Source organism: Atheta coriaria, unplaced genomic scaffold (assembly GCF_025399875.1).
Source record: "Atheta coriaria isolate IRGN ID8LTWV9N9 unplaced genomic scaffold, Caltech_Dcor_3.1 hic_scaffold_10_pilon, whole genome shotgun sequence".
NCBI classification, from domain to species: domain Eukaryota; kingdom Metazoa; phylum Arthropoda; class Insecta; order Coleoptera; family Staphylinidae; genus Dalotia; species Dalotia coriaria.
The window spans coordinates 5,040,549-5,059,660 of NW_027045452.1; the positions used below are offsets into that span (position 1 = coordinate 5,040,549).

The 19,112-nt window shown below is 40.7% G+C and overlaps 1 protein-coding gene across 3 annotated transcripts in view; it reads left to right on the top strand.

Moving 5' to 3' along the window:
- Nucleotides 1–19,112, top strand: part of LOC135801034 (furin-like protease 2) — a 133,312-nt gene that overhangs the window by 47,552 nt on the left and 66,648 nt on the right. For all 3 annotated transcript variants that reach the window (XM_065314397.1, XM_065314396.1, XM_065314398.1), the window contains one exon: nucleotides 82–409. In XM_065314397.1, coding sequence (XP_065170469.1) covers nucleotides 239–409 — 171 coding nt within the window. In that variant the 5' untranslated portion in view covers nucleotides 82–238. The remainder of the gene's footprint in view (nucleotides 1–81; nucleotides 410–19,112) is intronic.

Sequence of the window (19,112 nt, forward strand, 5' to 3'; positions counted from 1 at the left end):
CTTTTTGACTGTAGTTTTTAAGTTTTTGTATGTTGATTATTTTTAATTCTATTTATTAATGACATTTTTTGTTTGTTCCAGGTTGGGTCATACTAAATGCAACGCACCAATGAAAATTGAACATTTATCAGCTAGTTTCACGATCAAACAATAGTCTAATCTCAAACGAGTTTTGTTCTAAAATAGCCCCCGTTGTTGCGCAATTGGTGACATTTCAACCGCGGATATTTTTGTAACAATGACGCGTTGTGTGCAATGGCTGTGCGTGCTCCTGCTGGGGGTGGTCGCGGTGGACGTGGACGCCGCCGCGCGACCTCAACCTATCTACTCCAATCATTTTGCGGTGCACATTCCCGACGGTGATGCCGATGGTATTGCTGCGAGGCACGGATTCGTCAACACTGGACAGGTTAGTCAATATTAATTTATAAAACCAATTAAACGCGAAATCTGCGGCGAAGCGATTAAAATTTTCACTAGTGAATTTTTTATTTCGTATTTTTGCAACGAAATAAAAAGAACGAGGTTATTTCGGCTTCCGTTTCGATTAATCTATGCATCTGGCGTGCGGGACATTTGTATCCATCGTGGAAAGCGGGTCAATCGTCGATTTATTTATTCCCCCTTTCATTCAGTATTTGTCTTCCTTTTTGGCGTCGAAGGAGGCTGCCATTCTCGGCCGAGAAAGAGGCGAATTAATTTAACACGTCGCGTTTCTTTTTCGCGCACTTGCGATTCCCTTTGTTGCCAACTGGTGCCCGATTGTTGCTGAGATAAAATAAACAAACCGTTTATTTGATTCCGGGCGCTCTATTTATCAATGCTGCGAGATTTGCGCTTTTCTCCGATTTATTCGGCCGGCCGTTATTTATATGCAGCTGGTGTGCGTTCGCGCCGCCGCCCCGCTCGACACATGCGGCGGCTGTGATAAAACGTCGCAACTAACGTCCGAGCACGAAATGTAATTGGATTGGTCCTCCATTGACCGACCGACACGTTCTGACACCGAATGGATTACATTTGTATCTGTTAGAAAGAAGTTCCTCGCTTTGACGGTTGCTACCATCAGCAGCGTACGTAACGATACTTCAAAGCACCAATCGGACCAGTGCCATTTTGAAGCAACGTCAATGGCAATCATTGTACGCGCAGCGAATGCCGGTGATAAATAAAAATTTAATGGAATGTTTGCGAATGGAAAATTAAATTTGTTGATGGAGCATATTGCGTGTGGGAGCGAGAATGCGGGGGTGCAGTTAGCAGTTAGTCAGGGCTAGAGTGCCGTAAGTGCTCTGGCACCAATTGGCAATTCTAATAAGTCGGCCCTTTTGTGCGTTCTCTTCTTCTCATGATTTTCGCGCGTCCAGCGCGCAGTAATAAAACTTAATGACGCGTTTTAATTAAAATCAACTAATTACGACGACATCGTCAGTCTACAATTTTCCTTCACTTGGCTAATATTTTATTTCGACTCGTAAACTTACTAAGGCGTAACGTTTATCAACTTGCAAAGTTTGACGTGACGTAACGCGACCTATATACTACCACAACCCCCGCGCCGCCATTATTATAAAGATCAGAGTACCAACAACCCCAACATTGCGATACGCTATCGACGCTGCGACATACGAACGCGAACGCACATAAATAACTCGTTAAATATTTACATTAAAGTTTTAATAGAATTTTCTACGTGCGCTTTAACTCCCTTCTCATCCCCGCCGAACGCTGCTTTTTGGTTGTGGCAAGTTGAAGCGCGCGCCAGCTTACAATGTTTATCAAAGTTTATCAAAACCGCCGACCGTGAGCGAACGTGCGACATGATGTAAAAAATCACTGTGTGGCGCGTTCGAGGAAAAAACTTGCTAAGAAGCTGCGAAGCGTATGAAAATATATTCTATCAGCGTAATCTCATCAAGCGTCAAGTCCGAAAGTTTGTGTCGCTTTGGATCGATGTATCTAAAAAGTTATTAGTGATTGAAGGTAATTAGTTATAACTGTTTTTTTTTGAAAATTAACATTAATAGTAATTAAAGTGTAAAATCATAGGTCGTTAGGGGTTAATTGAAATTGAGTTAATGCCACGAGAGGAAAAATAATCGCGGACGGCACTTAAAACTTGATTAAAAATTCATTATTTTTCCTTACATTTCCTCCTTTTTTTTTGGCAGACGTCTACGCGCCGCCAAACAATTTTAATTGGAATAATTCCTCATTTAATTTTAGCAACTTTCTTCGCTTGCCCTTTTTTTCTCTCGTTTGTGGAATTTTATTCACGATTCGTTATTTGTTTGTACTTAATTTGAAACATTTTTTTTCCTCTCGACTCTCGCGCTTCATTTCGGAGATTGTTTGTGATTGTGTGTGTGCGAGCTGGGTTTCGAGCGAACCAGCAGGCGATTATACAAATTCTTATCAGATATATCAATGTCATGTTGGTATGCGCGGCGGGCGCGCAGGGGGCTGGCGAGATAGGAAAACGTCCAGAAAATGTCGGGCGGCTCGAAGGCGGCGAGCCGCGAAAACCCCCAAAGTGGAAGCTTTGGTGGCATTCAAGGGGTGCGTAAGGGGAAGGGGCTCTGCATCCGCGCGAATTGTGCGCACTCATAAAATTATACTTTCGCCCCCTTGCGCGAAGATACTTTTTGACAAATTGATAATCGTAAATTTAATTTCGCTTTAAATTGCTTCAAATTGCTCGGCGCCGCGGCGCGCAAAACGACGCACGAGGAAACTCATTTTGTAAACTAAAAGTAACATTTTCTTTCTTGTCTGCGCACCGACAAAAAAGGGAAGACATTTTTGTGCGGAAAGTTTTAATGTGCAAACGAGTTTAAAATTTGTACTATAAGATGAAAAAAACCTGATTTGACAGATTTAGGAGGATGGTGTTTAGTTGTTTTGAAATTTAACCTTAAATTGGGTTCAGTGATGTTCATTGTCTAGTCGGAGAGAAGAGGCGCACATAATTAAAGCAAAACTTCACTCGACGCCTCGAAATCGCTAGGTGTTAAACGTGAGACGTAATCCTTCTTAGAACAGCTTAGTTTTCCCTCTTCACGTGTCCCACCCTGGGATCTGTAGCCGGGTGCCGTCAAACGCGATGCAATCCCCGCTTAACGCCGTTCGAGATTTGCGCCCAAAACTTGTCATCCCTTGCGTTACGCACCCGGACATATTTCGCACTTTTGTCCCCGGCACAATTCATAACGAATCAAAACCTGCGCGCCACGTTTAAAAGAGCAACCTGTAACATGCTCGACAAAAGGACGCGGCAAGGGATGAACGCTGCGTCTCGAGCGGGGTCTTCGAAAGGAAACAACTGTAAGCCTATTAAGAGTTACTTACCCGCCGGCCTTCAAGGACCTATCCTTGAGTGCAGAGACGACAATACGGACAAAAAGAGACTCGACACTCTTGCTGGGAAATCTACGACTTAGTAGGTTGTGCAACAACTGCCTACGCAGTCTAGGCTATTCTAGGACTAGCGATTTAAGGACTTGCGAAAAGTGCTTTAGGGCATTATAGTTGCCCTATTATGAGGGATAATAACAACAACAAAACAACACCGAAGTCTTTTAAACTACTCACCACACTTCTTGATTATCCTTAACGATACCTATCACTCATTAGGTCATTAACAAATACTAAAACTATACTACCTTTCTAAAATAATAAAACTTCACTATTTGAAGTTTTTCTTTTCGTACAAAAATTGATTTATCATGTTTTTGTTGTCATTAAGTCTCCTGCTGTTTTAGCCGATAACATATCCTTCCGGTTTGCCGCGATATGACCACGATGACAGGCTGTAATTGATTACTTTTAATCATCTTTTCGAAATGAAGATGAAGATCGAAGTCATTGGTTTTTTCCGAGAAATTGTTTTTCGTCGTTATCGCGCTTTGATTCCGCTTTTTTTTTTGTTTGCCATCGTTCATCACTCCTTCGTGGCACATTAATCGCATTATCCTCCTCCGTGCGGCTCTGCTGGCGTGAGCGGTGCGCTGCGCGCAAGGACATAATTACATTTGCTAATTTGTTGAATTAAAAATTTAAGCCGCGTGCTGTCGCCCTGATGAAATGATGAAATAATTTAATAACGCAATGAAAAGACGAGTCAAGATGGAGCAGGACGGCAAATATGCGCCTGTAAATATGAAAAGTGATCTTGGGGATAATAAAATCACGTTTCGAGTTATGTTCCATCAACTTGAAAGGCGCCTGATGTAATGAAATTTCGTTTTGTTTCCTTCTGATATGAATTTTATTGATGTTTTAATGTATACATCTAAGTAAAGTTTTTTTTTTATTTTAAAAGAAATTTTTTCCTTTGACAGAGTAAAATAATTGTTTCCGTAATGTTAAAAACATGTGGATTTATTTTAATTATGTTATGTTGTGAGAAATAATAATGTTGTGCAGTTTATAAAGTGTGTTGAAAAGGAAATGCAAAAAATTACGTTGGTGTTGAATTTAGTAATGATTTTAATTTATATTCGTATATAGAAAGGGTGAAGTTGTAGCCCATTTGTAATGACCACGTGCACTTGATAAGCAGCAGTTGGATATAATCCCATCCATATAGCGCGTGTATTGCTCTCATATGCATAGGCATATTTTACAGCAATATTTTAAAGTCTAACCAAAAAAGTACTACAAATTCAAATTTCAATTCCGCATGTTCTTTTTGTATATCCGGCCTGGTGTATAAAAAGGGCGCTAAATTCGTTGTTTTTCTTTTGGTGCGCCGTCAGTTATGACATAACTTATAGCCAAAGTCAAATAAGACGTGAAATTACTTAAATTACCGAAGAGCCGTTGTGCGCTGTTTCACGTTCCGCGTTCGCATCGTCCGTTTCGTATTTTTCACATTTTCCTGATTATTTTTCACGTTTTGCGCGATGCCGCCTGAATAAAGATGTTTTTCTTTCCGGCATATTACGAATGTGTTACGAGAGGACATAAATTTATACGCGAATATCTATGCTGTCTGCCGCCCAAAGAAATGCATAATACACACAACGAAAAGTTGTAGTCAGTTGGTAGAGACAAATGAAACGCTACATTAGCACGATTATAACATGAATAAATAATTAAAAACGCCTTACTTAGCAGGGAATGCTTTTATTTTTATTATTTTTTGTGTTTTTAGAGGATTACCCGACTTATTTTTTCATTTGAAAGGTTTTCTACGCCGGTAAATAAACACTTTTACTGGGGTCGGGGGTTAATTAACAAAAAAAAGAACGTAAAAATAAACAAACTGAAAATTAAATGGATACGTCAATAGTGGAGTGCTTCGTATGCTTTCGTAGGAAAGTGGCTTTAATTATTTTCTAGCGATAAACTTGATTTGCTTCAATTTCCTGTGTGTGGGCTCTTTACCTGTTGTTTTTTTTCGGTGCGATGGCCCTGCGCTAGATTTATTTTTATTTTTTTGGTTTCGTACTCTTAGAGGAAGCAAGAACTTCCTGTTCATCTCCCTTTATTGAGTTTTCCCCCAATTAAATAACATTAGCTTTTTTCTAAAATGAAAAAATACTTTTACTTGTTTACATTTGTAACTTATAGTTTTATTTGTGAAATTTACACAGCAGCTGGTTTTGTTATAAAATGTATTTTTTGCGTGCATTATTTTTGTTTATTGCTCACATACATCAGGTAGACCACGCTGCGAATGTACTTGCTACAGACTCTATGATGGAATGCCATGAAGTACACGCCAAAGGTGTCCATAAAAAAGTTATATTGTGTTGTCGCACGTCCTAGTCAAACTTTGGCGCAGGCTTCAGTCGCGTGAGTTTCTTCGCTATTTTCGTTACGAGTACGTTTTTGTGGCCGCACGGCCAGCCATTTGCTGCTCTACAACTTATTTCATTTTATTTCCTTGTGTTGTTTTTTTGTGTGTGCTACTTCTTTCGCTGTCGTCAGTTCGAGGCACTTTACACGTATTCAACACTTTTAGCTGCCTCGAAGGCTTCGCGTTTTCTTCGCTGGCTGCGTTGCCGCCGACGACGATGAGAGTGGCAACTCGATTCGTTTTTCTACCGTCCAAGTTTTATTAAATTCGCTTTTCGTCGTGCGCGCCGGGACGCCGAGTTTTAGGTGCTTTCGATATTAGGTTTTTTAAAACTTTTTTCTTCTTCCTTCGACTGCGCGCCGCGCACCTACACTACTGCCGCCACTCTTCGTTGTAAATCATGATGGATTCAGTCCGATTCTGTGTAAATATTTACCGCGCGCATTGTTGAGCGAGCGTGCTTCCTGATAATTTCGGGTTTTTGAGGTTGAAGAGCTCAGTAAATGATGCGCACCGCAAACCGCCGACCACCGAGCGCAAATAATTGCGTTCTGGCTATGTTTTTCCTCTTTTCATCAGCGCGTCGATATTTCCTATTGACCACGAATGCAATCATGCGTTCGAATCACAATAGACATAATGATTATCATACATGGCTAACCCTAGTATTCCAGCGAGTTATATTCAAAAATTGATTTCCGACTGATCGATGTTTGACTTAGGTTTGGTGCGACAATCGGACAATCCGGATACGTTTTGCCGAATTAAATCGATGCCGGAGCGAATGTCGGTAATTCATTAAATCGCTTCATTAATTTAGAATTTAGTCCGAACGAGCGGACCCGGCGTAGGCCTCTCTATATCAATTAAGTTGAACGTAATCTGTTTCCCTTCGCTTGCTGCACAGCGGCAGATAGAAATGCCGATGCTCATGCACGGACGAACAGTTTGCAAATCGCAATCGATTTAGTCCCCATTCGCTCGCCTCGGATCTCATTCCTGTCCACATGGAGACTGATTGACTTTGGTCAGATAACACTCAAAACGATTTGGACAACGCGCAGCAATTTTACAAGGTGCCAGATTTCGCACAACACTTTGTATAGTAAGGTCTTTGAGACTGCGTCGTGGACTGTTCTTTCCGATTCGCGCGTAGAAAATCGCCGATCGGGAAAATTAATTATGAACGAATAAAGCGTGAAACGATTAACCTCGTCCTTTGGTCCTGTGGATCCTTGGCACACTTACACACCCGATTTGAAAATCTGTTCAAGCGCACCACAATAAATGCTGCAGAAAATTTTTGCAGTGTGAATTTACGGCGTGAATCATTTTAAACAACGACAATTTTTATTCGGCGCCGCTCTAATTTCAATTAAGCCTTATTCGATTACCAAACAAGCCGGACGGTAGTTGGGGTTTAATCGTAAACGATTTTGTGTTTGATATATCCGATATGTTTGGAATTGGCGACCACTCGAGCTAGTAGAATAAACAGCAACTGTGTGTACATTGGTGGAGGCGGCAGAGATGGACGCCCGGAAACCGCGAAAGCGGCCGCTGGCGAACGTGCGCCACCGTTGACGAATCGAACATCGCCACATTTGTTTATGTCGGTCACCCGCTGCGCTAATTAGTGATTTGCTGATCGATGCCGCAAAGCAACGAAATTAAAATGCATTAAAAAATAATTGTATGGACGTGTTAGGAATTTGCCTATTATTAGTTATTGAATTAATCACTACAGGCATTCCATTTTACACCAAACTTTGAAATGTTTAAAGTTGATTGTAATTTTTATTGCATTTTATATTGAATAATAAGATCAATTTCTAGGGCAGCAGGAAACATAAACCGAGCGTAAAATGAAATCGACATGAACTAGTAATCTCACAGAATGGCGTAATGGAAGCGAGGGTAGAATGTCATGGAAGACAATGTAGATGCGCGTCATTATCGTTCGTTTTATGCAGATCGCGGAATTGCGCGCCGAGCAAGCTCCCGTTACGCGCCGGCGTCGTTTCGACGTTATGATATCTCTTGACGGTTGGAGACACGGCGGCGGCGGCTTGCTCTCTTTCATAGCAAACTAGATTGACGTAGGTACGTGTGTACACATATAGAGCCTCATCCGTCTGCTTAATATATGTAATGCATACATAACGTTACTACGATTCCAGCAGGCCGCACGCGAATAGGATATGCCAGCGTAAATTGTAAATTAGACCGAATTGTTAGTTATTGTATGCGATGGTAGAGACGCTGGATTCGATATTTCGATGTATGTAGATGAGAAAGCTCTTTGTGCGCGCTTGCGACGTCTGCGCGCCGGAAATAAGCAATAAGCGAAAATAGAATGATAGAAAACGCACATTTCGGTTTGTTATGGAGGCGGCAAGTGCGGGGGGCACAGCCAACAGGGAGGCAATTCGTCTGAGTGCTTTTCTAATTCGATAATAAAGCGCGAGATGTGTCTGCGTACGAATTTCGAATTTAGTGTTTCGCAAATTTTGATTTTCCATTTATTCAATTTATGGAAATTGAATTTTTCGCAGTTTGCACCTCGTAAAACACGTAATTTTTCGCAGAAATTCATTTGTCATCTTGATCACGATAACACCGGCGCCTTACCAGTTTGCTGTTTCATTGTTTTACGTTGTCTGCCTCCAGGCTGGTTTTATTATACAGTCGTAACACTTTTAATCGCATATTTTACACGAATAATTATCGCCTGAAGCGAAGCTGTAGCGCTACTGTGGAAGGAAGAGAAGAAGAAGAAAAGTCATTAATTCCATCACGACCGATGCTCTAATCCTTTTTGGTTCGCTCGCTTTCGCTTAATTTCCGCTTCTCTGCGACTCGCAGTACATTACACACTTTAACCTTTTCTTAGCGCCGCCGCCGCCGTGCCAAGTTAAACTCCACAACTCTACTTGCACACGCCGCGCGCGAAGCCTTCAAACATTTCCTTCGCGAAGATTTCGCATCGCATCGAGTCGCAACCTCAACGGAGAGAATACAGGCTGCACAGTGAATAATTCAGGCGTTCGCCAACGTTTTGGGCGTCGCACGCGAACGCCAAGTTGATCGAAACTTTCGGCGTCGGTTAAACACTTATATCATTTGAATTCCGGACAGACGACGCGCGACTCGAAATTACAATTTGAGCGATCACAAACCAGAAAAGATAAGCAAGAAATGAAGTGCCCTCGGAGAAGATGCGCGCGCGAGAGGCAGCGGAGGCAGCGGAAGGAATAATTTACGGTGGAGTGCGCACCGGCAAAATGAAGAGTCGAAAAGTGAACAATACTTGACGTATTTGACTCGTATTAAATCATGCATAAATGTTTTCAAGTTTTGCTGAGAATCATAAAGGACTTTTGACGTTGATAAACTTTTATACAGTATGTCAAAACAGGATAAATTTATGATTTGATTGTTTCAAGAAATTTTGAAATAATACTTTTACAGGAGAGTAAAAGTTACTTTAGCTAACGACAAAATTTTATTAAACTTTACTTTCAATTTTTATTTTATGACTGGAATGAAACAAATTTTTTTTTTGAGTTTTTCTATCGCGCAACTCAAAAAGTGAATCCCAAAACAGTTGTATGTGTGTAGTGAATTTATGTTAGTCATTTTTTGACAACATGTTTCCGTATAAAAGTGGCTTTTATATCGCGCATACTTTGCGCCCGAACACAATATTTCTCAATATATTCGCTTAGGTTTTCACTCGCAGCGTATTGTTGCGGGTCTTTGTTTGCGCTGCGTTTCGGCGTCTGCGTTTCAATTCGTCTCGCGGCTCCCGGCGTTATGCATTTTTGCATTTCCTTCGAAATAACACAATTCGGCTTTGTTCCCCCGACTGCGGTTGGGCTGCCTTGCCGTGTCGACATCATAGAAAATTTATCCCGGCAAGACATAATGCACTTTGCATTCGTTGATTTTTCCGCCTTCTCGTGCTCCCTTCGGGCGACGCAACGGAATCTCTTGGAAGGGTCTCCCTCTTCACAGGAACTAGACGACGTGCCTGCATCAATAGCGGAACCAGTCTCGTCTGGTTGTATTCCGGAATAAACGAAGTCAAATAAAATATTCGATAAATTCACCTACTCGGTGGCAGTTCTTCGTTTACATGTGTTACAATAATATTTCCACTGAATATGGTTAACAGTAACTTTTTCTTTTTGTTGTACCTAAGTATAATGCACATTGCATATTGAATACGGAAGTTTCAACAAAGCACTATAGAGAACTTTGTCATTAATTTTCCTCCAGTCGGTTTTTTTTTTCGCTCGCACACTTCCGCGGTTTTCCCGCTGATTTATTCAGATGTATTCAGAGATGTAATTAAAAACATATTAACTAGTTAGAAATCGATTGGATTGTAGGGGCGCATTATATACAACGCCCATCGCATCCATACAAAAAAATAATCACCGGCGAACGAAACGAAACGAAATGAAAACGCCGGCATCATGCAAATAATGAATTTATTTCGATCTCTTTTCGTACTCGTTAATAGCAGCACATTCAACAACGAATGCAACCCTTTGCCTAAATGTTGCTGAAATATTTTCGGTGGGAAATTTTACGAATCGCGGATAACCACATTTGGTTAACGTGTTTATTATGAGGTGAAGTGATTAATATCCCCAATAAATACGCCCACGAATACGTCACTTTCCGAACGACATCATGCAAATACAGGCGCCTTAATCGCTCCGAATAACAAGCCGAAACAATTGTAATGAGAAAATAAACGCAGACCTCTCTCAACTGGCACATGCGAGGTATCCGCACAAATTGTGTTTAAATTACCGGCCCCCGTTTGCTAACGACTCGATTAGATGTATCATTATTATTGCTCGGTTTTTGCGTGTAATAAATTAAGTTCTTTTAAAGAAAAATGTCACCATTTTTTTGTCTGCAATTGCGCGGGTAATAAATGAGGAAATTTCTGATTTGCTATTTTTTGCCGTCGGGAAATAAAACACTTTGCGGTTGAGAGGACTTATGGCAATGTTAAAGTTGGTCGAACGTAACGAAATTTCAGCAAATTCCGAATTAACATCACGACGGAAATTCGCACTAAATTCGCAAAATACAGTCGTCGCTTGGCTGGCGCTGAACCGGAACGTCGTCGCTTTATACGCGCGCGCTCCTGTCGCTTTTCCGGTTTTCCGGTGGCGGTAGTGCGACCATTCCGAGCGCTTTAAAGTCGCATACCTCCTAGCAATCGGGGCGCGAACACGAAACTATTAATGAAAATGCATGAATGGAATTTTAGGATTTTATTATTTGGGTTTTTGTTAAAATGTTGAAAAAAAAAACTTTTTGGTAAAAATGTATTCTCTTTTGTTGTAACTACCTAGCCAAAAATTTGTACGCATCAGTTTGCAACTAAACGTCACTTTAGTTGAGCCCGCGCGTTGGCGAATAACGCGGAAACTCCTTTGAGTTCGGAAGGATCCAAAGTGCGCGCGACGAAGTTGGCCAACTTGCCGACGCCGAGCCCCGTAAGCCGTCATGTTTGCGGCGTCGAAAGTCGAAGTTTCCCGCCGGCAAGTTTGTTTTCTTAATGCAAATGTGTGCATCGAACATGCGTCACTTGAGCGGGCGGCTGCCTTTGGCAAATTCGAAAATTATTCGTGTGAAAATCGTCGATTAACTCGGTTTCAAACTCACGAGTGCCATTCTATATGCATTCGTCTCTTATCGCGCACATATTCAGATAATCGTGTGAACTGAACGAACTAAAATATTATTCCAGTGTATATATTATGCAAACACGATAATAACATGCACTAAAAGAAAAATTCGCAATGTTTGACACGATTCCTAGACTAGGAATTACAATAATGTCTTATCTCACGAATTGCGCCCGCCCCCCAAGGACTTGCCGGTCCCCCGTCTTGTATCCAGTCCTGTTTTGCTCTCAAGTAGGTTGGGTATACTCACAGCTTACCCGAATTGAAATTGTTCGGCCTCATTTTCATCTCGAAACTTTGCTCGCCGAGTTTCGAGCACTCGGAGGCGGCATTAGAATCGTAATGATAATAGCAGTTTGCTCCTGCTTCAGTGTGTCTACCTGCCAGTGGCAGGCATAAAGGTAATGTCGTGTAATGTTGGGTGAGCGGCCTCGACGCCGGAGTCGGCACTCGTTTCGTCGAATCGCGTAATTTGTAATTCAAGTTCGAAACTTTGCGGGACGCCGACCGCTAATACGGTTACGGGTTGCTTGGCGGGCCGCTAACAAAAGCCGTGTATAACTAGAGGTGGTGCACGCAAACGCATGTACAGGACATTCCAAGACGTTCCAGGAGATATGTAAATGACGTTGCTGGCACAGTTTCGAAACCGGGCGCACACTCGAATGGAAACGACGCACTTTTGACAAGTGTGCGTAATTACACAAACGCGGAAACTGCATTCTGATTCGGGAATGATTCGCTGAATTGTCGCATTAGGCAAATTTTACGATCAATACGAAAAATCATCAAAAATTTATGCCATATTTCTCTCACGTATTAATATACATATATCGATAATATGGAATGTGTGTATGTATCTTTAATTAATCATTTATAATTCTGTTAATTAGAATTATAATTAATTGATGGCATTGGCCTGCTACCACATATTTTGTTATCAATAATGGATTATTACGGCTACTCATGCAGTGTTCGAGTAACAATTGATGTTTGCATATCCGGCGGGTGCGTACGCCAATACAATGCATCAATTTAGCTATAATTTATAATAAAAAAAAAAACTATCATATATATTATATATAATGTAATTGGGTTTATGATGTGATATTGCGGCGAGAACAATTGTGGTGATCAGATTTGGCATTTGAAGCTTTAATTACGATCCTATAACATCATATTCTTGACTATGAATAAATACATTGTTCAAATATACAAGCAAAGCATATTCACTTTGCCTTTCTTTTAATCAAATTTGATTTAAAATATATTATTTGTCCCTTCAAGAATATAAAGTTAAAATAATTATTTTCCGAGAATACGTTGAGAAACTTTGTTACATAGAATAAAAACTGCTTGAGTATACTCTGCAGAAGTGCACAAAGTTAAAAAAAATGAATAAAAAACTTAAACTCGGAAGAAGGAAGCTCGGTGCGCGTCTGGTGATGTTCCCGCTGTTGCTTCTGGACCCGCGCACAGCGAAAACTCGTAAAAATTCACGTTTTATTAGATTGACTGACTACCTCGCAAAGCACCCCGAATTTGAAATTTAAAACATCTACACGGCACGGACGCGCCGTCGGCACGCGGGCACGTCGCCGCCTCTCAGCACACACAGAGAGATCTAACCAAGCACGCCGGCAAAGGACGCTGGGAGACGAGACTTGAAAGTGTTGTGCACGCGCGCCAAGAGGAAAAACGTCTTCGACGTCGTCGTAGTTCCTACACGTCAACGACGCAATGGTGGAAGCGCCGGGGCACACATAAATCGCCCGAGCACCAAGTTTGCGCTTTACGATTTTATTATAAATCATGTATGGAAAATCGGGCTGAATTTTGCGCGCGTGCGCGATCCGTGCCCACAACCCAGATATGTCACGGTGCGCTCGTCAAATATTTTCCTTCTGTCGATATTCAATGAGAGTTCTGTCGCGTCTTGAAAATATTTCGCCACATTTCGTTTCATCTCAGCCTTCTGCGAATGCAGAAAGTGCCATGAATGTTATTCTGTTCAAAATTTATTTTACTTTTGCATGTTAACAATAATTTGTTATGCTCGATATTTTTATCGCAACTGAAACGTATAATAATTTGTATTCTGTTGGTCTTCAAGGGTTAATGAATATAATTTAGTTTAAATTCTGCATCAATCTAAGCAATATTATTATTGCGTATTGTTCGTCTTGCATTAGCAAACTTCGGTATGAGAATTCAAGTCAAATTCATTGGAGCAGAAATGTAGTTGTGCTAAAGTTTGAGGCGGCGGCAGCTTTGGTGGCGCCATCCCATTCCATACCGTTTCTTAGTGTACAATGCACTCATACACCGAGCAGAGATGCAATTTCGAGATCAATTTCTCGTTGACCTAGTTTCACAATCTGCGATATTCAGGTGTTTTTATATATAAATTTGACACAAAAGCTCGTTTATCTGACTTGTTGCTTGTGATTTAATTTATTTTGATATAATCACTCGTTTGATGTAACAGCACATATGTGCGAGCACAAATTTGATGTAAGCTTTTGTTGTCGTCGGCAGCTGAAAGGTCATTTCTTTGGTCGCTGGTCAAATGCCGAGCTTTTCGTAATACGATTTGTAATTTATGTAAATGTCAGCGGCGGTTGCTTTGCGCGCCAGCCTTCAACCCTTCAGGTCCAGCGTTAATTTGATTAAAATTTACAGAAATTTATTCTGTTTTCACTTTCTCAAACAAATTAGGTTTTTGTGCGTTCAGCGCCTGCTGAAAGGAATTTTTAAGTCAACTTTTTAAATACGCGCCGTTGAAAATAAAAAAGTTTTGTGTTGATTGTCTTTGTCTGCGTTCATTATGAGATATAGTGATATAGACAAAGGACAATAAAGGATAATGTGCTCGAACCCAACAGATTATAGTAGATAATCCGGGCATTTCAATCATTTTTACGCATTTACAATGTGTTACTAACAATATTCAACATGTTTGGTTGCCTAGGATGTTTGTATTTAATGTTGAACACACTGTATGTGAATGTGGTTTTCTGCATAGTTTGTTTCTATTGTTCGGAGCGCGTTTCCATCTGCTGGTTTCGGTGACCAAATTGCACGAAATATCGCCAAAGGAGCGGCACGCGAGCACCGCTTTTAATTATTATCCTTTATAATTTCGTCCTTTGTAATTTAATACACACGAAGCACTAGCGTAAGCAACATGCAAACTCGTTGGATGTCTATTTTCTATTATCCGGGCGGCGGCCGGTGGAATGGAGCGAAAATGAAAAGGATATTTATGCCATTTGCTCCAACCCTTTATCCCCCAAATGCCCCGAGGTGATGTTATAGACATCGCGGATATTCTAACAACGCCTGTGTAAACCTATACCGACAAGAATGTGTGAAGTGAAAATTTACCCTCGGCGTGATTTAGGGTTTTTCAAAGGTGTTGTATTCACGGGAGTATTTTATGTTTGCTATTTGTGCGATTTACCATTTCGACCTTGCTGAAAATTTAATTCCGTTTAACTCACAATGCCGTCATCTGCTTCGACAACGGTTCCGCTTTTCGGTTTTAATGCGATTCGATTTGCTCCGCTTGTTGTTTATCCTGTAAGTTTTTCTTTGGCCGGGGGACGCTCGCCTCGTCATTGTTGCAATGCGTTCGTAAATTGTGTAAACTTGGTAAACGTCCGCTGCATGCGCGAGAAAAAAAGCAAAGAAAGCGGGGCGGAAGCGAAAATCTAAAGGAAATCCAGAAGAAATCTAAACATGTCAACAGTTTTCCTCCTTTTAACTAACGTCCGAGCATCGCGACGTCCAGCGCCGCAACTCTGCGTCCTTTTAACGTTTGCCCTCCTTCGTTTCTGCTCCCTGAGCGAATGTTTATAACGGCAAGACGTGAATGGAAAGACGTCTTACCACATACCAAGTGTTCAAAGAATGAACGAATGAAATTTACATAGACTAAAATAATATTTACACAAGATTTAATAAAATCTCTTTTATGATATTTCTACTGGATGTTTTATATATTTTTTTGTAAATGATTTAGTTTTATATCTACGTGAATTTAGTAAGGAACACTTGGTTTATGGCGAAATTAAATTTGTATGTTGGTCACGCAGTGCCCTTTTCGGGAACACTGATTATATGTACCCCTCACTCGATCTTTGCTCCCTCAACCGTCCTCGCCGTGTAATAAAATACGCTCGCTCGTATTTTCCGCGCTTTCGTCCTTTTCGTTTTGCCGTCCCTTGTCTTGTTATTCCACTTTAAGGAATTTCGAATCTGTTGAATCTCGGCTCTCTCCGCCACACCCTCGATGCAACAAAATTCTCTAAAGGATTCACATTTTCCCTTGCATTAATTGAAACACTAAACAATTTATTTAAGGCTTCGACCAAAAATCACGCTTTTGTTTGCTTCGAAAATATTCGAAGAAAAGGTAAATTTTGTTTCGTTTGAGTTTCACACTCACTTTCAAGTTTAACACTGTTTTCGCGCTATAGTGCGAAGCCCCAATTGTGTCGTTAACTGTGTAAAACACTCTCCGAAAGCACACGTACGGGACTTTCGTGCGCCGCCCCCGCAGAAAGAGGAAACTAATCCATCTCAAAGTGTGTCGGCGTGTGTGGGCGCATAGTGCGTGCGCTGACAGCCGCAGAAACGTGTGTGTACATATACGTTTGGGGCCCGAGCGAGCGCGGCACGCGTGAAAGAGGTCCTGAAAGTTTTCAACTTTCGAGGATTTACGGGTTTTCAACGATTGCGATTGCACGCTCAGAGTTATGTACGATCGGGGTGCGGATTCGTGCGTTGTACTCGGCAGATTTCGCGCTTTCACGCTTTTCCGATTTCACTATATCGCTCTATTTCTCATTCCGTCCTTAGGTTACACAATTCGGCACAACTTAACTTTCCAACGCAAATACTTGTATCGTAATGTCTTCTGACGCTCGCAGTGCTTTTAAATGAAAAGTTGCTTTTGTGTAAATTTTGCGAAATTAAATTGCTGGGGGTTGCTGCTTTGATCTTGTCATTTTCGGGGACATAAATTTTAATAAATTATATTTGTATTTTACCCTGGTGAACCTCTATCCAGTTAAATAATTAATTATTAATATGAGAATGTAATTGTGTTCATTATTATTTCATGGCACTAATGAAATTGCTGCAGGTCAATAAATTAACATTTTGCATTATTGTGATCCAAACAACGTTAATAAAAAAATGACATACGCATCACAAAAATATTAAACAAGTTAAAATTACGAAAGTTAGTGAAAAAGTTAGAAAGCATTATTATAATAATTCAGTCACATCCAGGTTGAGTAGAAAAGTTGGAGACTAGTCTAACGGGAAATGTGTAGACGTGGAGTGCCAACAGGGGCGGCTTGTTGCTGCAACATTTACCGTTGCTGTCTTGCACGTTGTAATCGCATTGCGAAAGCATACGCCTAGTTTTACTACAAGCCTCGCAGTTATTTAGTTTGCAGTTTTATGGAATGTATGTATGAAAACTAACGTGCGTGCGGGTGCATTATTCGGTTTTATGATGTCGTGTTCGCATGAATATGCACGCGATGTGCACTTTGCTGCAATATGTCCTTGTGCAGCTAGCGGCTAGATTCGAGATGAAAAAGTGTATTGTGCACTCGCCGCCGAATTAAATTAGCTAACTTTGAACAGGCGCCGTTGTGACGTCGGAAGTTTGGTTTTCTACGGCATGCGGCCTCCGGAATATTCCTACTCGTGACAGACGCTTTCATTCAAAAGCAGTTGACATATTTTGCTTTCGTGCCTTGAAATTTTAATTTATACATTTTGCTATTATTTGTATTTTGATTGCAACTTTTTTATGCCACTACAGCATAGTTATGATGTAACTAAAGTTGGTGTGTATTAACATTTGTACGTTTTCTATGCAATTTCTGAATGAATTGAATTATATTTATTTGAAAAGAAAATTTTATGTTGATTCCTTTTATATAATGCAGTTTTTAACAGGTTTCAATAATTAAATAAGTTTTATAAAATTTCACATGAAACTAATAAAATTGTCTCAGATTTTATTAAATGTACAAATTTGACAAAGAAATAATATTTACTTTCGTACGTAGATATTAGCTGGGAATGTATCATTAACCATTCTTTAGCACATAAGCTATTATCAATTCTTTCTCAAAGAAAGCATCAAATGGTATACGATACGAATTGGTCGTTAGCAGTAATATGAAATAACTCGGAATTTTCTGAGCCACCTAATTGCAACTTTGTATACGAAGCGCTTAACAGTGTATCATTATACTTCTTGCGACTTCTTGGCAGGATTTAGTACTTTGCGACGTACACAAAGCAACAATCGCGAAAGCCTCAGCACGACGTTTCCACCCAACTTCCAAACGCATGCATTATGCAAACTCGCAACGAGTTAATCGCTTTTATTATTCAGTTTTATTTAATGACGCCGCGGGCTGTGCGCCGCCTTCGAGCAAACGAACGCAACAAAGACAACGTTGCGGAAGCGCCAGCAAGGACAGCAGGAAGTTTATGATGCACTATTAAATTACGGCCGCAGCCGGCTGCTTCGATGAAATCATAAATATATCCACCAGTTTGCTAGCGCAAACGAACGCTTAAAATTGACAACAAAATAACAAAATACGAGATGGTGAAAAACGTCGATTAGAATTTAACTGGTATTCACGATGAAGCTTTATATTTATTAAGGTGATTAAACAAACGTATACATTCCGGATTATTACCTGTGTCACGTAATTTAGCGTTACATAAGTTGCGTCCTGTTCGCATCGCGCGGCGCACTTTGCAGATATATTAATTTATTCGTTCGTTCATAATTAAAGGCGACCATTAGTCGCCGGCGCTTTAATGCGCTCGTAAAATAACGCATCCATTATTACTCTCGTCCCCTCTCGGCTGCGCGAAACACAGGCGTGTATAGGAAAATGTAATATGTGTAATGAATATCGGTAGAGATATATTTCAGGATACACGACGCTTTGGCAAGCAGAGTGGTGGCTGAGTTTTCGGTTAATAAATGCCTGGTATTAATCTTGCTTGCATTCCAATAAATAGGAATACTGGAAACAGCTTCAAATCATTATTTGCTTACAAGACTCACCCGAAATTGGTGGTTACTTTTTTTTTCGGTTTGGTGATATTTGCTGGCGTGATATACCTACTTCTGCGAGAAGGATGGACGTGGCGAACATGGTTTGCCACTTTGCTCGTGGGGCTGCAGTCGCCGTCGGGCGTCAAGCATTTTATCCCTGGATGCTTCGTTCAAGTCACTAAGTGTATAAGTGTACAACACACCCCTCGGCCGACGACTATCTCCATAGCAGACGTGAACGTAATGAAAATGGAAGCGCATAAAAAATTTAAACCAAGCGAGAGCACGTTACTCTTGTTGTGTTTTTTGTTACTGCTTCCCACAGTTGAGTTAAAACGATAAACCGTCTGTTCTATGCTATACTTTCGATTCGGTTTCCAATCAGAGCAAAACAGCAACTTGTTGAATTCGATACGCAATGAATAAATAATTTATTTGTGGGATTTTAGATGGCTCCGCTGCAGCTTTATTGTGCTTTAATGGAGCTTCG